This window comes from Arachis duranensis, chromosome 5, assembly GCF_000817695.3.
Source record: "Arachis duranensis cultivar V14167 chromosome 5, aradu.V14167.gnm2.J7QH, whole genome shotgun sequence".
Taxonomy (NCBI): Eukaryota; Viridiplantae; Streptophyta; class Magnoliopsida; order Fabales; family Fabaceae; genus Arachis; species Arachis duranensis.
Genome location: NC_029776.3, coordinates 93,974,918 through 94,001,292, shown reverse-complemented (window position 1 = coordinate 94,001,292; position 26,375 = coordinate 93,974,918). Strand labels below are relative to the sequence as shown.

The following is a 26,375-nucleotide window of genomic DNA, read 5'->3' as shown; positions in this document are numbered from 1 at the left end:
GTAAGATGTTCTAATTTTTTTTTATTCCCGAAAATTGTCATTTCTTTTCAATTAAGTGTTTCAAAAGATAACAATGAAACTAAACCCACCAATATTTTATTAATTTGACTGCACGATTGACCCATAAACCACATAAACTTACGGTCATTTAGCTCTATATCCACCAATTCGATAATGCTGTTAACACACTAGCGCCTTTCTTTTCTTTCTTCCAACTGCACAACCTCATTGAAGACACCCATGTAGCAAAGAGGTACCTGACATATTTACGATAAAAAACTCAATTCTGCATACACAGTAAGCTTCTCTATCCTTGTATGCGCACCATACACCATGCAACCAGCACAAATAAAAATTATTGTTTGTCAATTTCCCTTCTATATACAACCATCTCTCTCCTTTGTAATAATTTCTCAACCTAAACATCATAACATCCCACATTATTAATAAATCTCCAGAAGCACCTTCCAATCCCACAAATTCCAAACTCACTGTATTATTACCCCAAAATTGCACTACATTAAACTTAAAAATTACCTCTTTCTTTGTCTCTATCAATCCTAACATGTTCACATTATTTTACGCTTAAATTTTTACTATTTTCACTTTTCAACACCCCCTAAACCCCTCATATTCCACAAACTAAAATCATTTAAAAACTCTATTACACACGTTATTTCGATTTTTGGGGTGGCACCTTCTTACTTTCTCTTTCTATTTTGCTTGCCTTCCTTTTTGTGCCAATACTTCATTCTGAGCTTGGAGAATAGCCATAATATCCTCATCCTCATCATATAAAACAGCTCCCAATTCGACATCCAGATCCCAAGCAGCCCTATTTTCAGCCATATCTTTATCCCAACTTTCTTCGTGTTCATCTTGATTAGTTTCACCGTCTGCATCCTGCTCTGAGTCCTCCGAATCTTCCAAGTTCCTTATAGCCATTTCATCATCCAACCTAGTTTCCTGCACTACTGTATTCTCATCCTCTAAATCTGAATCTTGCACTGCATCACCCCTCATCAGACATATGCCAACATGCTGCTTACCACTCTCGTCCAAACTAGCATGGATTTTATTGACTACACTTGGTGGAATGTTTTTCTCCGCTGTGCTGTTCGAACAATTCTCCGCACTTTCACCAATCTCTTTTCCGACTTGATTCTGCTCGTCGGGTGCATAAGGGGTTTCACGCTCCTCCCTGCTCTTCACGCCATCAAGTTCAGTGCGGACATTATCACCTCCGCCACTAGCAGCTGACTTCTGCATTGCTCCCAGATCTGCCTCGTCGGTGTTGTTCCCCGTGGCATCAACCCCTTCGCGAACTCCATGACCAGCCACACTCCTCTCTTCACCGTCACCCGCAGCAGCCAACAAGGAGGCCCTTTTAAAACGCACAATGACGTACTCTCCGTCGCACCACACACTCCACTAACATATTGGGCCTTATATACTTCAACCCAGTCCCAACTGAACTTTTGTTCAACACTAGATCAACCCCTTCTTTCCGTTTATCCTCGTATTTCCAAGTCTCTGTTCTTTCAGAGATTGCTTCATTACTGATTGTTTGAGACCTCATAGATTTCACACTCACCATAATTGCCAGATACACCAAAGGATTATCCGTTTGCGTTTTCAAAAAACCCTCGTGCCACTCATCCAAATCCTCAATAACAAATACCTTTCTCTCCTTGTCATGCTCTGCCTCCCGTAGCCTCTGTGGCATCATTACCACCGCATCCCATCCCAACTCCAACGGTTCCCTCTGAATTTCTAGTTCTTCACCTTTATCGTGTTTCAAGACAACTCTCTCTTTCTCGTTCACCTCAATATCCTTTTCTTTAATCTTTTCTTGTTTTCCATCAAGAGACTGCGTGACATCTTCATCATGATAGTGGTTTGTTTCTGGACATCAATCCTCCTCCTGGACTTAGCCTCACCCACAAAGATTTCTTTGCTCCTTAATCGCATTTCATTCATCTCTTTGATAGCCTTTAATGCCCCTCCTTTTGTAGTATACCTGATGAAAACAAACAGATGGATCCGGCCATACTTCTCCTTACGTAGATGTCATTTATCATTCTCTCATTCTAGTAAATCTAATTATCCTATTTCGATTTAGTACGTCCTAATAAATCTAATTAGCCTGTTTCAATTTAGTCATGATATTATTTTTATATAATTTGAATAGTACTAATTAGATTTATAAAGATAGGACTAAATCTAATCAACCTAAAAAATTATTATAAATTTTTTATATAACAATGTTACTGTTAAATAGTTAATATTTTAATATTATTAAAAAGTAAATATAAAAATAAGCATATAGAAATTAATTTGAAAAAATATAAAAATTTAAGTGTACAATATTAAATTGATTAAGTACAAATATTAATAAAAAAATAATTAAAACTTAAATCCATCATATATTTAAAAATATTTACATATAAAACTATTTAACCAAATAAAATTTTTTATTTGATCAAACACATATCTTATATATCAATAATTCTTTAAAATTTTAAGAGACTAAAATTATTGTTGTTCTGTTTGAATTCATGCTAATTGTAACTGACAAATTTTTTAAAAATATGACAGATATTGTACATGATGAAAAAGAAACTAATTGAAAAACATAAAAATAATATTTTTTTGAGAAAAACAAATGAGAGGGTAAAATAATCAAGTAAAGCCACCACAACAACAAATTGATGAGATGCTAATTAAAATATGTTTGGGGCATCATTTGTTAAATAAAAGAAACCAAAATTTTGTTATGTGTTCAATTAGTGCACGTTAAAAATCCTTGTCAACTGTAACAGAATACTTAGTGTGTGTTTTGGATTGAATTTTGATTTTAATATTTTTTTTTCTTTTTAATTTAATATTGTACACTTAAACTTTTTATATATTTTTTTAAATTTATTTCTATATGCTCATTTTTATATCTATTTTTTAATAATATTAAAATATTAACTATTTAACATTAACATTATTATATAAAAAAATTTATAATAATTTACTAAGTTGATTATATTTAGTTTTGTCTCTGTAAATCTAATGAATACTATTTGAATTATATAACGATAATATCAGAGCTAAATCAAAACAGATCGATTAGATTTACTAAGACAGGATAAATTGAAATAGGGTGATTAGATTTACTAGGATAATATGTATATATAAATCGAACTACTTTGTTTCGATTTACATAGAGTAACTAAATCTAGTCTGACTCATTCGATTTACATAAAGAGGTAATTGGGGAGATTCATGTAACGTTTTTTTTATTTGGGTGAATTGTGTAATATTGAGTTGGGTTTGGGTTAATTGTGTGTTTTATCTTAAGTTTTATTATCTATTTTCGGCCATAGATTTTAGTAGTAATATTTCAAATCGAACCCTCTGTTTTCAGTTTTCATAAGTTTGTAATTTTACATTTACTTCTATAAGTCTTTACTTTCCAAAATTCTTTCTCCACCCTTAAACATATTAATAACTGAGTTTCACCCTCAAAAAACCAAAAAGAAATAGTATTAGTAATTGTGTTTCAAGTTTTTTATATATAAATAAATAAATTATATTAACTCTTTTAAACATTTTTTTTCAATTTTTTACCGTTTTAAGTATTATATGGTAATTTTACTGGCAGAGACTATTTCGCAATTAAGGAATACGCAATAGAAAAAGAACGCTATTGCACAACCCATACCAACGGAATAGAGGTAAAGCGACTCCTCCACTATAGCGCATGTGCTGCCTACAAAATCGTTGGGACTACTATATAACAACGCAAGTAGTCCTTGCGGGTTACATTGCAACCATTTGTTTAGTTTTGAGTTTTGGAGAATTTGAGAGAAAATTGAGAGAGAAAGAAGGAGAAAAAAAAAAGAAAGAAGTAAAAGAGCTTTTGTTGCAATGATTCGGAGTAACGACATCAACCATTTGAATGAAGGTAGACATATCACGAACCACAATGATGATCAAGTTAGAATTTAAATTAATTTTTTTGTTTATTATAATATAGTTATTAGTTGGTTAATTAGTAGTTATAAGTTTAGGATTAGTTTAATATATTAGGGAATAGACATTTATAATATATAAATTAGGGAGACTTTTAAACTTAACATAGAAATCTTTGGATTTAGACTACACATATTGTAAATTATTATGAATGAGATAAATGTTGATTTATAATTGATAGTGTTTTAGAGATGCTTTATATAATAGGTATTATTAGTAACATTGGTTAAAATATAATGTAGAAATCTTTGAATTTAGGATAACTATTGTAGTTTATTATGATTGAGATGAGTGGTCGTTTAAATTGAACTTAATGTCGAATTACATAGAGTCGACGAGTCCTATTTCCATGGAGGAATAGGGACTAAGGAGTGGAAAGACCGCCTGATGTGTTGTTGCGCTATTTAGAGGACGCTAGTTTCGCCCATGCGGCTCAAGTTAGAGATTTTCACTTCGACAACTCACTCTTGTCGGCCTTTGTTGAGAGATGGCATTTGGAGACCCATTCGTTCCACATGCCATGGAGTGAGTGTACTATCACCTATCATGATGTTGGTTATTACCTTGGCTCGCAGACACATGGGGAGTTAGTAGGTGGTTGCAGTCGAGATTTTCAGACTTATTATAGTCATGACACATGGGAGATGGTTGAGGAGGCACTTAGAGTGTAGTCACTGCGTCGAGAGCCGTGGAGGGTGTGCAGTACGCCGAGTCTTTCACCATTAAGATGACATAGTTGAAGGCTCATTTGATACAGCTACCTGCCGACACTGCACCAGATGTACTCTGGCACTATGCACGTTGTTACATATTTAGATTGATCGGTGGGCTACTAATGACAGATAAATCTAGTAGCATCGTACATGCTAGATGGATCTCATTGATTGTTGATTTTGAGAGATGCAAGCAGTACTCGTGGGGTTCTATTATGCTCGCCTGGACCTACTACTGTTTATGCATGGCTATCAATGAGTAACTTGGCTTGGTGCAACCCACCTATGCTTTCTTGGAATTACCACAGATTTCTGGATTGGTGCCCTCAAGGTAGGGATATGGTGGATTTTTCATTATCTGCGAGGTCTTTAGGTATACAATGCTTTTTCTTGTAGTTGCTATTTTTTATTTTGTTACTGAACATATTATTTTGTTTTGCATCTGCAAGTTGGTTGGGCCACCACAACAGCATAGAGATGACATGAGTCAGAGGCTATTGCAATGGAGGCAGCAATTGGACTTGGTCCCTTATGATAGGATACTTAAGTTTACATATAAAGTATTTAGTAAATTATGTTTATTTATGCTCATCACTATTTTGACCTAAATATGTGTGTATGTTCTTTGTAGTTCTGGTGGACGCCTTATAACATATAGCCGTTGTACGATATCATTCCTCAGTGGGTGCATAGCAACAAAGAGAAGCTGACGCATACTATAGTTGTGTTTTTGATCTGTTTTCATTTTGTCAAGTTCCATCACCTAGATTGAGTTATTCAACAATTCAGGGGTACACAACATATACCGGAGCTGCTGGTAAACATTGACGGGCTACTTACCTTGACCCTCAGACTAAAGGATGAATGGTGGTTGATGGAGCTTGCATTGTGATACTTTTCATGAAGAGACCGTTTTGAGCCTCTGCGACAGACGATAGTGTTACCCACGATGAACCTACGACCTTCGCAAGACTATTTTACATGGTGATCCCAGATGTGTTGTAGTCGTTTCTTGTCACAACGCAACACTCACCTATTACATGTGTTGTTGGATGATGCTCTTCAAGAGGCCCCACGGACATTAGCTTGCTCATTAGGGATAGGTGGAAACTTCATCTCATATACCTTGAATACGCTCTCCATGCGATACGCTAGATGAACAAACCTGGTCTAATCGAGTCTTGCAAAAGCACATGTCACTAGAACATGATCGCATGGATAATAGATAGCTTGAAAGAGCCAGCAGTCGCAACTATTAATGTCCAAATAAACCTTAAATGTGCATGGGTAAAATCAATCAACCAACTCCATTTCCTCGACAACAAAACGGAAGAAAAAAGATTGCATTTGTGCACGGCCATCTTGGAAATAACATCTATGTTTTTTTGAATATTTTTTGTTAAGTACTATGAAAACATGTTACTCCGACTAAGTTTAGCAAATGTTTGTCGGCCATTCCTAATAAACAAGTTTTGCAGCCGCATATACGTGGACTGAACAATGGTTACGACGGGAAGGTTATGCGTCCCCCTTAGCACAATATTGATGATGCACTTAGATAAGTTGGTAATCATGTGGCCAAATCTTTAGCCAGAATCACAGTGTTTCCAGCCAGACCTCTTTGCAAATCGTATTTGTCCACGTTCGCAAATTCCAATTCGAGATCTCTTAGCGCTCTCATGTATGCCAACTTGCCAAGTATTGCTCCTCATTTAGGGAATATGATGCATTGATCAAGGCTCGTTTTCCTTCTTTACACTTGAACTGATTTATGAAATTAGCATCCATATGACAGATACAATAAGCATGATATTCCCCTAGAGGATGCCATCCACTACCCTCTTCTTCCATTGCGGCATGTATGCCTTTAGCTTTATCAGATATGGCAAGACTATTTTCTTAGGGAGTCACATGCTGTCGCAAATTCCTTATAAAGAATGACCAAGACTCTGTTGACTCTTACTTAACCAATGTAAAAGCAATGGAAAGAATGTTTGAGTTGACGTCTTGTGCAATGGCCATTAACAACCCTTTCGTATCGCCCATACAAAAGTGTGCCATCAATAGATACTAGAGGTTTAAAATACTTGAAGGCTTCAACGTAGGGAGAAAATGTCCAAAATACCTTATCAAACTGCATAGAACCAAAGTTTCGAAGCACACCTTCATAATGTGGCACAAGCTTGATATCATGAACTAGACGAGGCAAACATTGCTTAATTGCATTTAGCAACCTTGGAAGTTGGTTGTACAACTCTTCCTAATCCCCATTGGTTTGAGCAATTGCTTTTTGCTTTGCCATCCAAACCTTCCGGTACGACTACTTAAATATATAGCTCTATTTCACTACCACTTGACCCATGTAGTACTCTAATTGGAACGGAAGGATAACCTAAACTGATTAATGTATCAACCATTTTTAGAAATCTTACAACCATAACATGATCAACATGTAACCATTTTTTCAAAAATAGACGAAAAATTTAAAAAATTTACTTTCTATCATGGAAAAGATAACTCTGCAGATAAGGTTGCTGTCGAAATTTGAATGATCTTGAGACATTGTTGGCGCCAAGCACGTATGCATAGTCTCGTATTTATGAACATCCCAATAACCGAGATTTTGTCAATATCCAATCTGAATGCTCCACCGACAACCTACAACATAATATTTGCACCGACAATGATACTTCAAATAATCATATTCAACCTCCTGATACTCTACACTCCAACAAATGTTGTAGTTCTTGATGGCGAACAGACTCTTGACTGTAGAATCTATGGCCAACCCTCAACTCCACGCTTCCATCTGTTTTATAGTCGTAAGCTCCCTCTAACCGAAATGCATCGGCTTCACTTACATAGCATCTTGGTCTACTGACAAATAATAGTTTGGAACTTGGGCTCTGCTAGGAAGTGATAACGGTGGTGACAATATATGTTGAGTTTCTGGGACAAACTCTATATCGTCATCGCTATTACTCTCAAAATCAGATTGGACTCACTCCTCGTCTTATTTGAACTCTTCAGAAACTAAATCAACATCAGATTCAACATTTGCAGAGAAGACTGAATTCTTGTATGGGATTCGGTTCTTTCCACCTAACTAGGTCCTACTACACAATCTGTTGGAAGTTGGGACTGCAGGTGAAGAAGAAGAACTATTGCCAATGTCCACCAACTTAATGTAAAGTTTCATCACTTGTTCAATCATAATCTTTCCATGGCAATCGAATATAACCTGCACATGATCATCATTTTTTAGGCACAATACATTATATTGAATATTCCTTATGGCGTACAATGAAATGTACCGATACCTAATTTTTCGAACATTCTTAATTCCAAGCATTCCCATGTTGATCAACTATGCAATAGTAACGTCTACCACCATTGCGCTTGCAGTGTGTGCACTATAAGATTTTATATCACAGTCTATACCTATAGTATAGTTTGCCTATGAAATTGTTAGTGAATATTTAAAACAGCAAAAAATTGAAAAAATATTTAAGAGTTAATATGATTTCTTTTTATTTATTAAAAAAACCCTTGTGTTTCACCATTAAAAAAAAAATCAAACAGAAAATAGTATTCGTGATCTTACTAAATTAATGGCTCAATCAACCTGTTACATACCTTATTTTAAACGTAAGAACAAGATAGAAGCATAGCATACGAATTGGTTAGGCTAGTGAAGACACTATTTAATATTCTTACTATTTCTTTATTTTTTCATAGTCAAATTACTGAATCATTTATCATTAATTTATCCAATAATTTATTTTTCTTAAATAAGTTCATTCTTATTTTCTCTTTTTCCCCTGTTATGCGAAATGTAGATTATTTCGAACCATATTTTTTAACTTCATTCATATTCTGATTGAAAATATCATATGTAATTTTTTTTAATATGTAACATTTAAATGTTATTAAGATATATATATAATTAAACCGTACCAAATCATACATAATTCTTTAACTATAATTTTTTCACAAAAGAGCATTTCGCCTAATAAGCCGTCGAGATAAATGAAAAAGCTAAATGGATTATATGAATTCCAGCAACAACAACAAATTAAGGCAATGCCATCGACTATGAATTATATGTCAATTCCAGCAGCAGCATCAGCATCAGCATCAGCATGTGATGTTTAACACTTTCAATCTTTGATATCCACCAATGGATTCACATAAACTCCTCATCATTCCCTCACCTAAATGCACTTAAAATTGTCATTCAGCAACTATCATCATATTTATTAATCAATCTTTAAGTACAAAAATAAATGCCACTGATGGATGAATTAACAATCTCAGCAATAAAGGGTACAAAGATATAAATGGAACAAAACTAAAAGTGCAAAGCTTGATCTTACACAAACAGCTGCACAGCACCTGCCTCGAACTACCTTAACACCGCTCAACTGCATATCTCATATTTCAAATTTTCAATCCAATATGTTCAACGTAATATCCACATCTCGTATAGTCTAAGCTAGTAATATTCAGTATCTACCTACTAGACTTACATGCTTTCTAATACATAAAGACTAAGAATCTATTGTTCCTCAAACACAAAATGAATTTATAATTTTATATACTGATCATCACCATTTAGTTATAGTCGCCATGAAATCAAATATGTTGAAAATAAAGGGTTTCATATCATTATTTAAATCTACATAACTAAAATTAAGCAAAGGGTTTCAAATTATGGTATGCAAAGCCATACTAGCAGAAGGAAGCAAAAAGGAAAAAGGAAGATACCCTAGATGCAGTTGCAGGATTAAAGTAACTAGAGCTACAGCCACCAACTGCCACTTTAGGGAAATCATTGGTATCACATATGCATGTCCATAATGATTCACTACTATCTTCAGCATCTGCATAGTAGGTAAAGCATATATCATAAAGGTTGAACACATGAAAGCATTGCATGCTTACTAGTCACTACAAACTTACGGAAAGAGGAAAATCTACATTTCCACTTGATTAGGTAAGTCTCATTAGTTCGTCTGCTAACAACAGATTTGTGTATGAGGAACAATAGATTCTTAGTTTGGTACATATTTGCATGTATGTAAGTGTAGTAGGCAGATACTGAATTTATATTGTTCATGTTGGATTGGAAATTTGAACTGCCTTGATATTCACAAGTTGGTTTCCTTGACATGCACTTATGTGTCTGCATCAATTTTATATTGTTCATTTTGTGGTTGAGGAACAATATTCTTCTGCCACTTTAATCCTAGCTTGATTCTCATTTTCAATTGCTGAGCACTTTTCTTCAAACTCTACTCTTGGTGAATTGGATTATGGATGGAGTACGACGCAGAGAGCATGCGAGTGAAGGAATCAACAGCTTCATCAAGTGATTGGGACTGCGAGTGACAGTGTAGGCTTGAAGTTGAAAGGAAGCAAAGAGGGAGAGCAGAATGGGGAACAGATTTTAGTAATAATATTTCAAATTGAACCCTCTGTTTTCAGTTCTTTATATATTTCATTTTTTTTAGAAAAACTAGTTATTTTCTATTTCTACATTAAAGAAAACCCCTCAAAAAACAAATAATAACTGCCTTTTTTTCAAAATTTTTAATGTCGATTTTTTTCCCTGAAAAAAGAAAACAAACAAACAAATGGAACAATGTTTTTCATGATAACTTCAAGAACGTTTCAAATGAATCATTTGATCTATGGTAGAGCCAGCATAAAGATGAAAGTTATCAAGCCATCAACCAACAAGTTTAGCTCAGCTAACAAGTCAAAATACTCCCCACTGAACAATTCCTATCATATAAAATTACCATGATAAAATCTAATAAGCCATTATTAATCTTGTAACATAATATGTGCATACAACTTGTCTTTGTAAGATCAGTATGACAAAAAGAAGTGAATAAACTTCATTAAAATCAGATTGATCATATAATTGTTTCTTAACACAATATTTTAACTATAATGAGATTCGAACTTAAAAGCTTGAGTATATCACCAAAATTTCTCATTTTATTGTAAAGTTATAGGTTTATTATTTTTCTTAACATGACTATATGGGAACATGCAATTGATGATGAAGTGTTCCAACTTTTGTGAGCATTAACCTGTGCAAATGTTTCTTGCTACTCTATTGGGTACTTGGAGATTGCACAAGATGCTGGTGTTTGATCAAAATCCTTAAACTTTGAAGTTTGAATCGCAGTTCCACAGGTCCGTTTGACTGCTATTGACTATCTCCTTCTACTTGGCAGGATGGCAGCCCTTTGTTGACGAAACTGCTAAGCGGGTGGTCCATGATTATCCCCCTGGCTGATGTGCAACCCTTCCTAGCTGGGGCTTGGGGAGAGCAATTGTTCTACCTCTGCCTCAAAAATATAGATACATACATACCATCTAATCCATCATCAGCAACCATCTTAATTATTGATTAACAGAACCTCAGCTTTGTTCTATTCTTGTTCATCATAATCATCATATTCATATACATACATGCAGTTATGTATGTCTGAATTTGAGAGAGATATCACCAAGAATGTCTCCAGTAATCTGTGAGATCCTCCTCTCTGGCTTCACAATCAACTCAACTCTAAGACGCCGCAGTCATTTGGTTCAATCTTTCTCAGTTGTTTTCCTTTACTGGTTCTACGTTTTCTCATGAACTAGCCCTTCATTCTTCATTCATAATATTCCCAGCTTTCTCCTTTTTCATTTCAAACCATTTTACCATCAAAATTCAAAATCAAATAGTTAGTAATATATATATATATAGATAGATAGATATATAGTTATGGCTTCTCCAATTAGCGGAGGCTATTCTGGCTCTGGCTCTGGCTCTGAGGGAGATCCACAGCAGCATATAATGGATCAAAGGAAGAGGAAGAGAATGCAGTCGAATCAAGCTTGGTTTTGTTCCTAATATTATCTTTCCTTTGTTCTATATATGCCAAATTGCCAATCAATCAAGCTTGGTTTTGTTACCCACGGATATTTGTACCTTGAATTAATAGCAAAATTTATTTACTCTATATAACAAGAAAATCAGTTACCTTCTTTGTCATGTTAATTGTTTTGGTACATTATGCCTCAGGTATAACTGCATGAACACAGAAAAATGAGAAGATGTTTGCAAAATAACATTTTGAGATTTCATCTAAAGCTACATCAGCCAGTTTGTGCTGCATGGGGGGAAATGAAAAGATTGAAAGACAATAAGAGTGCAGGAAAGCTTCACAATAAACACGTGATTCCCTTTCAATGATGAAATCAGAACCATTTCAGCTTAGTGAAAAATTAACATCAATGCATTTATATAATTACAAAAAAGAAAAAGGAAATAATGATAGATGCCCACAAGAAACGTATGACAACCATCTAGTCACTGAAAATGCTATAAAATAAGCAATGACAAAGCAGACGCTTAGGGTGGATAAAGCAGAATAAAGAGTAACAATCATGTCAAGATCTAAAGGCATTAATATGTAATGGATAGATGATCCTGAAGAAGGTAATAAAACACAAATTAAGAAAGAGATACAAACAACATTTTGTGATGTCTAACAAGAAGAATCTCATCTACTTTTATCGTTGCAATAGGCCTCTAGATATCATTTCACGAAGAAGTTGCTCAGCTTTATCATTTTCACCGTTTTCAAATAGAGCACGAATGATTGTTTCATAAGTCACAGCATCTGGTAAGCAACCACTGTCTTCCATTTTTGTCATGAGTGCCAATGCTTCCTGAAGCAGACCCTCTTTGCAAAGCCCATTGATCATAATGGTGTATGTCCGCACATTTGGACGATAGCCTTTAATCAAAAGATCTTCAAATATCTCTTCTGCCTTTTTAATTCTTCCACTTTTGCACAGGCCATCTATAAGTATGTTGTATGTATATATATCTGGATCAATGCCACTCTCTTTCATTTCCTTGAATAATATAAGTGCCTTGTCATGTTGTTTGATATTGAACAAAGCATCCAGCAAGGAACTGTAAGTGACTATATCAGCAGGTTGACCTCTATCATGCATCTTTTTAAGAAGCTCCACAGCACAAAGGATTCTCCTTGATTTTCCCAAGCCATCAATTAGAGTATTGTAAGTAACCATGTCCGGAACCAAGTTCCTGCAATGCATCTCTTCAAAGAGATTCAAGGCATCATCGACCATTTTACTTTTGCACAAACCATTAATCATGATATTGTAACTACAAATATTAGGCGACACACTACTTTGGGCCATTGTGTTGAATACATATTTTGCCTTGTTTACCTCATTAACCAAACAATATCCATCCATTAAGCTATTATAAATAAACACTTCTGGTTTCACACCTTTTTTCATCATGATAACAAACACACTCTTAGCATCTTTGACCCTTCCTTCTTTACATAGCCCATCAATCAAAGTACTATAGGTACAAGCATCGGGAGTAATGTTTTTCAGCATCATATGATTCAGTAAATCAATGGCTTCTTTTAGTTGACCCCCAAGGCACAATCCATAAATTAGAGTGCTGTACGTGATAACATTAGGATAAATTCCCTTAGCAAGCATTTCAGAATATAAATGAAAAGCTTCACTTAGAAAGGTAACCTTGCAGAAGCTATTAATAATTGCGTTGTACATGATGACATTAGGAACAATTCCATGTCGTGGGATGTTTCTCAACACTTGAATAGCAGCTGATGTGTGTCCGGTCCTACAGAGCCCATTGATCAACGTCCCATAACTGACTTGGTCGAAGTGAAATCCCTGAGCCAGCATTGTGTGGTGAAAGTGCAGTGCTTTTTCAACCTTACCACAGAGAAAGAGACCTTTAATGACTGTATTTAATGTCACTGTATCTGGTTGAAAACCCATCCTGAAAATCTTGGCCAATACAGAGAAAGCAAGCGTCATACGACCCATGCCACAGCAACAATTGATTAAGATATTCAAAGTAAATAAGTTGGGAGCAATTCCCCTGGCTTGCAATTGCTGAAAAAGGGAAATGGCGGTGGGGAAATGGTTGGTCTTGGCAAGAGATCCCAAAATCTTGGTGAATTGGATGATGGATGGAGGGCGACGCATAGAGAGCATGCGAGTGAAGGAATCAACAGCTTCATCAAGTGATTGGGGCTGAGAGTGAGAGTGTAGGGATGAAGTTGAAGGGAAGCAAAGACGGAGAGGGGAGTGGGGAAAAGAATTTGGGAATTGAAAAGCATACCTAAATTTGATTTGTGAGGAAGAGAACAATGACAACATTCTTTTCTTGCAATCTAAGTGGAGTATCGTAAAAGGGAATGCGTTGAATTGAACAGTGCTTCCACCTGAAAGAGTGAGAGCACTATGAAGCTTACTTATTTGATTCGTTTAATTTGCCAAAACTATAGAATTAGTAAGTTTTATTTCTTATTTTGGCCACGGATTTTAGAAGTAATATTTCAAATTGAACCCTCTTTTTTCTGTTTTCTCATTTTCTGTTTCTGTAAGTTTGTAATTTTACATTTATCCCTTGCACATAATTTGTGATAAAAAAAAAAAAAATATTCTGCTAGGGTTGCTCACGTGTTTGGTAGTCTGTCTTCTTTCGCCACTGCACAACGCTTCTGCAGACTGCACATCTCGCCGCTGCAGCCAGTTTGCACGGTCGTCGCCAGTTCACATCCAGTAGTCTGTGTACAAATTCTTTTTGTGTTTGAGGAACAATAGATTCTTAGTTTGGTATATATTAGCAGGTATGTAAGTGTAGTAGGCAGATACTTTGAATTTATATTGTTCATGTTTTATTGGAAATTTGAACGGCCCTTCTTAATCGAAAGTTGGTTTCCCTGACGTGCACTTATGTGTCTGGATCAGTTTATAATTTTTCTCGAGTTTGTGTTGCTTTAATTTATGCTTCTTCTGCCTCTTTAATCCTATGATTTCTATCTTTATTCTCATTTTCAATTGCCGAGCACTTTTCTTCAACTCTACTACTTTTTTGTCTTTATTATCCGGGATTAAATAAATTACTTGTCATAGTATTAATTATAAAATGAAAAACAATGCATATATGCTGCTGTTTGTTGGTAACTAGGTTCATCCCATTGGTATCTGGACCTTTGTCGTAATGTTTTCTCCTGTTGAATTTCTTATTCTGACTTGTCACTTGATGGTTTGATATTGCATTCCAAACTGTGTTAGCACTTGGCAGCATTTGCGATCTTAACACTGACGAGTATATATGTTTATTTAGATGAAGAATTTTTCATTCTTCTGCAAATAATCATGAATTCTATTCCATGAGGCACCATTTTATAATTTTCATTTCCTACATTTTCTTTTATCTTTTTGTAATTTCAATTTCCAATGACAAAGGTTATAACCTTATTCTTGAAACAAAAAAGGGGTTAAAAGTACACTCCTTTCTTTGAATTATACTATTTAAAAATATCACATAATTTTTTGGGTGAAAATTTTATTTGCAAAATGTATTGGAACTTCTAATTAAATAATTCTTTCATTTTCATCTTTTTCTTTTTGACAGTGAAATGTAGCATTTTAAGACAGAAGTTTAGACCCTTTCAGCATTGGCTTCATCTTGCCGACCCTGCATTTCTTTAAAAGATTGGCCCGGTTGGGCTCACGAGCCTGGTTTAAATTCGGTTCGGCCCTGTTCGTTTCAATCTTAGACCAATTTCTTTAAAATTAGTGTCAAAATTTTCGTTTCGATGAGTTATATCCTAATTTGATATAATATTCATATTTCTAATCTTCTTTATCAAGAATTAATTTATCAACTAATTATTTACTAATTTAATGAGATTTACAAGCCCAATTGGCAATTACCACTCCAAACTATGTGTGGATGGAGGAGGCCCCGGGTCAAGTAACCAATTTAGCCATGTGTGACATATTGGCTCCAATTGAATGAATATTTCTATAATAGTTAGATTTGTAATTATAAAGTTAATCATCATCATTAATCCAAGATAGGTAACTAAAATATTTTTACCAGAAATAATTTTAAATATTTATTAATGACCAAAGGTTAAAAAGGTAATTGTAGTTGTCCCTTTATCACCTTTCATAGCCAATCCTCCCGTGGCCATTGCCACCAATTTGCATCGTCGCCTTCATCTTTCCCGTGGCCATTGTCACCAATTTGCATCGTCGCCTTCATCTTGGATAGCCTTTTTGTTTTCTTTTGGGCAAGTCCAACCCCAAGCCAAAGAAGCAATGCACCAAATTTAGCTGTTATAGAGTACTAGAAATTTAATCTAACTTAAGTTAACAAGGGGTCTTTTCATAAAGTCTTCATCCTTCTCTAACAAACCAACAAACTCTATGTCTTCAAACTTCACTTTGAATGAGGTTGAGACTCTAATCTCTGGACATGAGAAACGAAAAGGAGCTGATAGTTATAGTTTGAGAGTCTGCGCTGAACAGTGCCCTGAAGGGATGAAACGATATGGTTCTGTCTTCAGCTAAGACTTGAGGAGGAGGATGCGGGCACTTCGGCAATGATCCACTCTTTAGTTGGGAGGAAGAGATTGAAGAAGATAATAGGTTGGGTTTGTCTGGACTTTAATTTTTTGAGTTCAGTGTGGATTTTAAACCTTCTAACAGATTAGTTTATTCCGAAAATATATAATATTAAAACAACGGGTATGCCCCGAAACTAGCACTGGCCGGCCATGGAAGGACCACAACGGGTGAGAAACGTGTGCCAATTCATACGATCTTGCAGCAGCACAGCAACAGTCAGGGACAGGCGGCGTCGTGGAAGAGCTTCGTGCAAGGACAGGCGGCAGCGCAGAACTCCATGCAGGACCGCAATGTGACGGAACCTTGAGGAGGAAGATGAAGAATGTTGAAGATGAAGAGAGTTGCCAATCTGGACTTAGGTGGGGAACAAGTTATAGATCCAAGTCCGGCTCGGATTGGGCTGCCCAGTCCAAACATTGTCCAAGAAAAAAATCATCGGCTAGTAATTAACTCCTCCTAACTAATTCACCGTGCTTTATTAGAAAATTTACCGTGTCTTTAACCATGTCAAATCCTTAGTCAGCTGCAATTCTATCTTTTACCTGTCACGTTTTGATTGGTCTCTGGCTTTTAGCTAGCATAGCCACTGACTAGCATAGCCACTGAACATAAAGGGCCACCAGAGATGGCACCATATATATATATATATATATATGTTCCTAACAAAGGATTTGTTTTTTCTAAGCTATGTTACTCCTCAATTCGGCATATTAAGAACTAATCTATCACAAATATCAATAACAAGAATTATTTACCACACCACTCTACAGCACATGAAGATGTTTGACCCACACATTCTACGACTCCTGTTGTCTTGCTCTAAAATATGACATTATTCTGTCGCAACCAAATGTTTCATATAGTTGAGAAGAACCCAACTAGCCAAAACTTGCGCCTCTCTTTTCTCATCGGCATTGATCTCCAACTCTCAAAGTGTTCTTTCAAAGTATCGGGGGCAATCGACACCTGTTCAAATTCTGAGATGTATACACACCACACCTGCCAAGAGTACTCACAAGGAACAAATAAGTGTTGAATATTTTTAACATCTTTCTTGCACAACACGCACACATTATCATTTTGTACCTCTTTAGCCGATCCTTTGTATTGACCCGGCCTACCAAAACAAACCAAGTGAATAACTCGACTCGAGGTGGAACTAACCTTTCCAAATTTTCTTTGTGAATCTGAATCTCAGAAGCTCCTCATCCAGAGTCTCTTCCTGCAAAACCTACACAAATGAGTTAGTCGAATAAACGCTTTCGTTGTCAGATTTCCACACCACTCTATCTTGCACTTCTGCTATCAATTTAACAGATTGCAAGACATGAAGCATCTGGTCTAAGGTGTCTATCTCCCATTGACGTAGTTTCCTCCTCCATTGGAAGTGCCAAACCCACTCAATCCCATCCCAGAATCCACAATCTCCAATTACTGATTCTTTTTTTTTAAAATCAATAAAAGTCTCAAAAAGGAGTCTTTCAACTTCCCCACTTAGAGCCATGTATCCTCCCAAAATCTGGTAGATCTATCATCCCCTACTTCTATAGCAAAGCCATCAATCATCTTCTGCCTTACATGTTACTCCTTTATGTGTACCTGCATACGTCTCTCCACGGGTCTCCTCTTTCTGATAGTTTCTAAGTTGACAGCAAATGATTTAGGTTCAAGCTATTATAGGAGCACACAATCTTCTTCCATAGGGGACAATCCTCCTTTGAGAAGCGCCACCACCATTTAAACAGTAAAGCCGCATTACGAATTACCGCATCACCCACCCCCAATCATCCTAATTTCTTAGGTGTCTGGATCATCTCCCACATCACAAGAGCCATTCCAGGTCGTCCATCCTTCTTTCCCCAGAAGAACCTCCTCTGTAGAGAGATGATTCTTCGAGCAACCGCATTTGACATCTTGTACAAACTCAAATAGTAAATAGGCAGGCTATTGATTATCGACTTAATGAGTACCAGCTTCCTAGCCTTACTTAGAATATTTGATTTTCACAAGTTGAGTTTCTCTTCCACCTTATCTATAACCGGCTTTCAAGTTTTTACCAACTGCGGGTTTGCTCCTAGACTAATACCAAGATACCTCACCGGTAGGGTCGCCTCCTGACAATCCAGTAGCTGACACATTCGTCTTACACACCTCTGGCTGCAGTTCACTGGTATCAAGTTGGATTTTTCAAAGTTAATGCTCAAACCAGACATAATTTCAAAGCACCTTAACAGCCTCTGATAGTTTCTCTCTGTCTCCTCCTCCGGCAGACAGAATAATATAGTGTCATCAGCGAATTGTAAGTGTGATAACTCTATATTATCTCTACCAACTAAGAGTGGAGATATTCGACCGTTCCTAACCGCCTCCCCAATCATTCTGTTAAGCACATCAACCACCAGAATAAACAAAAATGGTGATAATGGGTCGCCTTGACAGAGTCCCCTCTCCATCTTAAAAGGTTTCAATGGTGACCCATTTACCAGAATCGAGATAGATGCAGATCTAATACACTCCCTTATCCATGCCCTCCAAGTTCTACCAAAGCCCATCTTCTTTAGCACAGTATCCACAAAGCACCATTTCACTCTATCATATAAAATTTGGTTTCTTATATAAAGTAACTTCTATTTTGTTTCTTTTTTGGATTCCTACATAGTATAATAAATTTATATAAGGTTGAATAATGTTTTCTTCAAGCCATATTAAAAAGATTTAACATCAGATCTCTGTGTGTTTCATAAAGGGCAAGGAATTAATTAGTTCTATTAAGATACGAATTCAGAATATCCATATGCTACTATTCTGTTTTTCTTGATGAATAATTATGTTCTCTAACATTAAATGTGAACATAGTATTTAACTTGATGATTATGCCTTCTTATTTCCTCCATGTGAAATTAGATGATATTATGTTTTTTTAATTGTATCATATTGCAGTTACAATTTTTTTTTGTATAGAAAATGAAGATGAGGCGGTTCTCTTTGGTGCTGAAGCCAGAGGCATTTGCTGGAGCAAGGCAGTTCTCCCAGGAGCTGAATCGGTTGTTGTGGAGTAATTCCAATATGGGTTTGTGTCAAATTTTTTAGCTTCTCTTTATGTTATCCCAATTTGAAACATTTTTATATAGTTGTGGTTGTTTGGAATATTGGGTAATCATTAATAGTTCTGTTTTTATTGAACATGATTAGACCTTTAGTGAACCAAAATGGAAAGTGGAAATAGTATCTGTGGAAATACATGACTAAGGTAATCAGCAACTAGATTGTTTGAAAATTTACTTCCCTAACATTATGTATTGTTACTTCTGAAATGAAGCTTCAACTGATAGTAAGCTAGAGGTTTCATAATCTCTATTTAATTTTGTTTATTTTATGCATAATTGTGGCCTTCTGGTCGGCAAATGGCTATCCTAATCATGCAACACTTGAAGTGGCTTTAAAATGCTTCTCAAATAAAATTAGCACTGCAAGTGTTATTAAAAAAAATGGTCCAGATGTAATGCAGTTCCTTTTGGCTTATGGTCTTCTGGTATCAGTCAATGAATTGAAGCACCATATATATATTTTTTAGTACATCTATTTTTCTTCTGTTTAATCAAAATGGTTGACTTAAATGTTCAAACGGAAAAGTTTACTATTGCAATATTACTTAATAAAAGCATTAAATCTGAGCAATTCATACTACCTGTTCTCTTTTGTTTTTCTATAAATTTAACTGAGGGTATTTGTTTTCTGTTTCCAATTTAAAACATTGTGTAGGAAATTTTGGAAAAAGCCGAGACCGTTTTTGTCATCTTTCTATTTAAAATTTCAAAAACAAAAACTAAAAATATATCCTTTTGTTTTTCATGTTCTTGCACAATAAAATTGTTACCTTATTGATTATTTATGGGTTCTGTCCTACAGACAATTTGAATAACATTATAGGTGATGATAAATTCGATGAATGTTACTTCTAATAGAAGTACATTGGAGCCAATAAATAATAGCTTAAATGGCATAGTCTCTCCATACTCAATTAAGAGATTGCGGGTTCGAGTCTTTTATTTTTGGTTTAAAAAAAAGTACATTGGAGGTAATTTTTCATTATAAATAAATAAATACATAATAAAATTGGATCTTCTAAGTTTCTCCCTTTTATATTCGTATATTTTTTTGTTCTTATATGTAGATACTAATATCTTGCTGCTCTCCGTGTCATGCTTATTAGGATGCTTTTTCTTTTTGTTGATTTTATACTATTGTGTTGAAATTTTATTTATGTAGTTGGTGCAATATTAATCATTTTATTCTAATTATCTTTCTCTAAATTTTTAAGTTTTTACTATTTTTTTTAGCAGTGTTTACCATAGATGTATTCTTATTAAATTGTAGGTTTTGTATTCTCATTAAACTCCATGCTTTGTTATTTATGACAACAAATGAAGCATAGAGCATAGTTGAGAGATATTGTGTTTCTGAATTTCTAAATTTGCCGATATTTTTGAAAAAACTAAGTAGTTTTTTGTTTCTGATTTATCACATTGCATGCATGGGTTTGGTGTGCTGATTTTAGGTTATTGTCAAGTCATTTTTTTTGCTCTTTTTGATGTACTGATGAAAATTATGAACAACTTAAAAGGAAAAAAATTTAGGAGTATGATCCCTCTCAAGCATGGAAAATATCTCGGCGACGTAGCTGAAGGAAATGTATACACAGGAACATATCCTTTCTAAAGAAGATGAAAAGTGGAAGAAAACTATTACTCAAGTTAATATTGGCTTTTGCTAAACTTTTATGTTTTCTCAAGTTAATATTGGTTTAGTGCAGTTCACTAACATGAAAATTTTTTGTATGGTTTAGGGTTTCATTGAGCGAAATCCTAAATGCCATTACTTAATTACTTGATTCATGTAGTGAGTTTGCATACTCAAAAAAAAGTTTTGCTATTATGAATAAGATTATGCTTAAATTGCCTACTTACTTTTCTTTAATGGCTTATTTTAAAATAATTTATAGATTTTCAGTTTTAACCTTCTTAATAGTTTTTTTCTCTATTGATTTGTTCACTTATTTTGGCTAACATTGGATATAGAAGTTATCAGACAAAAGATTTGATGGTCCTAGAACGTTTGGACCAGAACGTTTGGACCATTAAATGATCCCATAACAAAACATGTTTTTTAAGTTTTTTAATAATTACTAAATAGTTCTTTTCTAATTTTAATTACAAATTAATCCTATATATTTTATTTAATTATAAAAATTATTTTTTATTTTGTAAATTATTATTTTATCAATCATCTATTATGTTTATTAACAATAAAAAACAAAAACAATAACGAATTATATCTTCCATTGATCGTACAATAAAAAACAAAACAATAACGAATTAGATCTTCTATTGATCGTAATAAACTTTTTGGCAATCCCAATCGATTAAAAATCGATCTTAGATCCATGACATTCGTCTGAAATCGTGTTTTTTAGAAAATCAATTGATTGGATTAACAAAACAATCGATTGAATTTCAGCTTTTCCATAACTCAGTTGATTGGACTACAGCTTATCACGAAACAATCGATTGAACGATCACTAGAATGTGGGTTTTTGATAATTCAATCAATTGTTTATATTACCCAATCGATTGAAGACTTTAAAGCAACTTGAGGACTCACAATTCAATCGATTGGTTGTGATACCCAACCGATTGAAGTCATCAAAGCAATATGAATTTGTCAAATTCAATTGATTGGTTGTGCTATCCAATCGATTGAATTGTCTACTACGCCGTTTTTTACTTTTTTTTCATTTTTTTTATTTTAATCACGATGATGATGCATTACTCTTCTGTAAACTAGAGAGAAGGCCAGAAGTCAAACTTTACAAAATGAAGATACATGATGTAGCCACAAAGGAGGGGGACAAAATACCTGTCTTAGCTTAGAGCCATTTATGATTTGAATATTGTAGATATAAACAACATTCTTTTTAGAAAGTTCCTCTTCCAGATCTTGTAGTACAGACTGGAGAAGCTGTGCAAATTGTGCCTGACCCAATTCTTCCTCTCCATGCGCTCCATGTTTTCTCAACAAGTCATTTAGCTGAGGAAATTCTGCTCATTTGCGCTAAAAAATATTAGTTTTTATCGGAGTACTCAGTTAATCAAACTGAGTGCACAACCGACAAAAAAATTAGTTCACAATGTGATGAGTCATGATCGTCAATAAACAAAGTCACAGACTCACAGTTATGTTGTATAACATATAGCTTATGATCTTGCATACCCTCAATAATTTTGAGTGGTGAAAGATAGAATGCATATAGATTTCTCAATTGTAAATACCCCTGTAAGACCATGACAATCTGTTACATACTCTAAGGAAAATGCTGAGTCAGCAGTGCAGGCATCTAAAAAAGGGAAGATAATGATCCCTTTACCTTATCATTATTCTAGACGAAATAATAAAGGCATCTAAAAAAGGGAAGATAATGATCCCTTTATCTTATCATTATTCTAGACGAAATAATAAAGGAAAGGGAGGAATAACTGATTTAAATAATTGATTTATTTTAGGAAGCAATAACTGATTGAATCAGTGAGAGGAGAATCAGGGATTGCATGATTTTAGGAGGCAATAACTGATTGAATCAATCAGAGGAGAATCAGGGAAATTGCATCATTATGAAGATTTCGATTAGAGAGAGGGTGAGGCAATAAAAGGAGGAACCGAATAGGTATTGGGGCAGGAAAAGACTTGGAAAGGCCTAGGCTAGGAGAGAAGAGGACTCTTGAAATTCCTCTGCTATCATTTTCTATTCTATTGTAATTTCCGCATTTTCATTCAATAAATACCAGTTTTAACAACTGGTATCAGAGCACCGGTTCTGGGTGTTCTGTGCATGGTGTCCACGCGAGCTGCCATGGAGTCAAGGTTGGATGCGGTAGAGAAACGGATTGAGGAGTTACAGGAAGCTCAACAACGATCCTTGGAGGCATTTTCAGCAAATATGTTGAGACAAATAAGGGAGTGGCTACCTCAACAGCACCAAGGTGGAGGCGCTGGTGCAAACGACACCGGAGGAGAAAATGACGGTGGAAGGAACGAGTAAGATGACGAGAGGGTAGAAGGGAACGGTGCAGGAGACGAAGGGCAGAGGAGATTCGAACCAATTCGAAAGCTTAACTTACCGGTATTCTCGGGGGAGGATCCGAATGGCTGGTTGATGAGAATGGAACGCTACTTCAGGGTAATCGGAGTAGTTACGGCGCAGAGGCTGGATTTCGCAACACTGGCTTTGGAAGGGGAGGCCCTCACCTGGTTCGAATGGTGGGAAGAGCACACTCCTTTTCATACCTGGATGAGGTTCAAGCAAGACCTCCTAAAGAGGTTCCAACTCGAAGCAGCTCTTAACCCAATGGCTCCGCTGTTACAGGTGCGCCAAGTCGAAGATGTCGCACAGTACCGAAGAGATTTTGAAGCATCGGCCAGGACACAACGAAACCTCGGGGCAGAGACTCTCATGTGTATTTTTGTGAACGGCCTTAGAAGGGAGATTCAGGCAGAACTGGACGTGGCAAGCTTTGATAATCTGCCGGTGTTGATGGATAGAGCCATGGCGATTGAGTGGAGAAACCGTGCCTGGCAGGATTCCGGAGTGAACCCGACGGGCAGAAAAGGAGAAGGAGGATCCAAAGGAGGCGGGTCGGGGGGACCTGGATCTATCAGCATGGGATTTCCAAAAAATCCTAACTGGACTCGACCCAACTTACATGATTCCAGAAGCGGAGTGAGAGTGGAATCGGGACCCAACACCAACTGAGCCCCTTCGATCACACGCGCTAGCACTAACTCGAGCTCGGTTGGGGGAGGCGGCGTGACAAACCCCATTTGTAGGGTTTATCTTGTATCGATTTTAGGGGATTTTATCACCTTTCACTCACATTTATCCATTGAAATAGCATGGTTTTGTATATTCTCCTTTAATTGTGCTTAAGAGTGAAAACATGCTTTTTAGGACTTAAAATAGCTAAATCTAATTCTCCTTGATTCCATTAGATGCCTTGATATGTTTGTTAAGTGATTTAAGGTTTAGGAGGCAAAGATTGGATCAAGGGAATGAAGAAAGAAAGCATGAAAAGTTGGAGAACTCATGGAGAAATGAAAGAACCGGAAAGCTGTCAAGCCGACCTCTTCGCACTTAAACGACCATAACTTGAGCTACAGAGGTCCAAATGATGCGGTTCCAGTTGGGTTAGAAAGCTAACATCCGGGGCTTCGAAACGATATAAGATTTGCCTTAGTTGCTACACGTATGGTGGCGCGCACGCGCAAAGTACGCGCACGCGCCGTTGCTGCCATCTGGTTCACTTAATGCAACATGTAGCCAACGATTTTAGAAGCCTTATGGGCCCAATCCAACTCATTTCTGATGCTATTTAAGTCAAGGACTGAAGGGGAATCAATATACTTTTCATACCTTAGATGTAAGTTACCATTAGTTTAGTTTTAGTATAGTTAAGTTTTAGAAGTAGTTTCTAGAGAGAGAAGCTCTCACTTCTCTCTAGAATTAGGATTAGGATTAGGATTAGTTCTTAGATCTAGGTTTTAATCTTTGCTTTCTTCTACTTCTACATTTCAATTCTTTGTTGTTACATTCATCTCCCTCTATTCTTGTGTTGTAATTTCCTTTATGTTGTTCTTATACTTTGATTGTAGATCCACTTTTGTTCCTTCCTTTCTCTTTCAAATCAATTCAAGGTAAATCATAATAATTGTGTTCCTTTTGATTTGTGTTGTTAATTCCTTTCAATAATTGTTTTTAGATTTTGTTCTTGTTGTTGATTTACTATGTTTCCCTTTTATGCCTTCTAAGTGTTTGATGAAATGCTTGGTTGGATTTTAGAGTAGGATTTTATACTCTTGGCTTGGAAAGGTAACTTAGGACCTCTTGAGTTACTAATGTCCAAGTGATTGATGATTGAGAGCCATTGACTCTAGTTCTCACTAATTGAATTAGTGGAGAGTTAGGACTTATGGACTAGGATTGATATAGCTCATTTGACTTTCCTTTACTACTAGTTAGAGGATGATTTAATGAGATTAATCCTTGCCAATTCTCATATTGTGGTTAGTGATTAGGATAGAGATCCTTGACCACCAACCCTTGCCAAGACCTTTTTAGCCATTAGTTTACTTTCTTGCCATTTATCTTTCATGTTTCTTATCCAAAACCCCAAAATAACTCATAACCAATAACAAGACACTTTATTGTAATTCCTAGGGAGAACGACCCGAGGTTTGAATACTTCGGTTTATAAAATTAGGGGTTTGTTACTTGTGACAAACAATCTTTTGTATGAAAGGATTAGTGATTGGTTTAGAGACTATACTTTACAACGAGATTTCATTAGTGAAATTCTAAACCGTCAAAAATCCAATCGTCAAAATGGCGCCGTTGCCGGGGATCGAACCCGGGTCACCCGCGTGACAGGCGGGAATACTCACCACTATACTACAGGCAGTGGAACACGGCGACTCTCCGATGAGGAGTGGGCAGAGCGACAGCGGAAAGGCTTATGTTTTTGTTGTGGAGAGAAGTGGGGACCGACCCATGTCTGTCCTATGAAACACTACAAGATTTTGTTGATTGAAGAATAAGAAGAAGACCACGAAGCCGAGCAGGAGGATGAGAGGTCAGAATTGCCAGTGGAGGAACCCAAAGGAGTTGAACTGCAGTTGTCTTCCTATAGTTTTTGGGGATTGACAACACACAAAACCTTCAAGGTGAGAGGGGCGATCATGGACCAGGAAGTGATGGTGCTCATAGACCCAGGAGCGTCGGCAAACTTCATAGCCACCGAGGTGGTTAGGCAACTGTCCCTGCCAGTGAAAAGAGTACGGGAATTTCGAGTAGAAGTAAGGAATGGTGCCATAGAAAGGGGACATGAGGGCTGTGAGAAACTGCAGGTGACTATTCAAGGAATTCCAATTATTCAGAGTTTTTTTGTTATGAAACTGGGCTGTTCAGAGGTTGTTCTTGGAGTAGGATGGCTGGCCAGCTTGGAAAAATTTGTGGGGGATTATAATGAATTAACTTTGAGCTGGAAGCAAGGAGATAAGGAATTCCATTTGCAGGGAGATCCTTCA

General features: G+C 36.0%; 2 protein-coding genes across 11 annotated transcripts in view; both read right to left on the bottom strand.

The window, feature by feature from the left end:
* Positions 1–26,375, bottom strand: part of LOC107490644 (pentatricopeptide repeat-containing protein At1g63130, mitochondrial) — a 114,170-nt gene that overhangs the window by 3,096 nt on the left and 84,699 nt on the right. For 3 of the 9 annotated variants that reach the window (XM_052262483.1, XM_052262482.1, XM_052262484.1), the window contains exon 2: positions 11,780–13,850. The exons of 1 other annotated variant lie outside the window; for it this stretch is intronic. In XM_052262483.1, coding sequence (XP_052118443.1) covers positions 12,312–13,811 — 1,500 coding nt within the window. In that variant the 5' untranslated portion in view covers positions 13,812–13,850 and the 3' untranslated portion in view covers positions 11,780–12,311. Of the gene's footprint in view, positions 1–11,779; positions 14,042–14,279; positions 14,409–26,375 lie in introns of those variants that run through there. 5 more of the 9 variants (XM_052262479.1, XM_052262480.1, XM_052262477.1 and 2 more) reach the window with 4 other exon arrangements.
* LOC107490647 (putative pentatricopeptide repeat-containing protein At1g12700, mitochondrial) overlaps positions 9,594–26,375 on the bottom strand; it is a 91,869-nt gene continuing 75,087 nt past the window's right edge. Inside the window, exon 3 of one of the 2 annotated variants that reach the window (XM_052262490.1) lies at positions 9,594–9,619. The gene's annotated coding sequence lies outside the window, so the exon portion shown is untranslated. Of the gene's footprint in view, positions 9,620–10,575; positions 10,838–26,375 lie in introns of those variants that run through there. The other variant, XM_052262491.1, reaches the window with a different exon arrangement.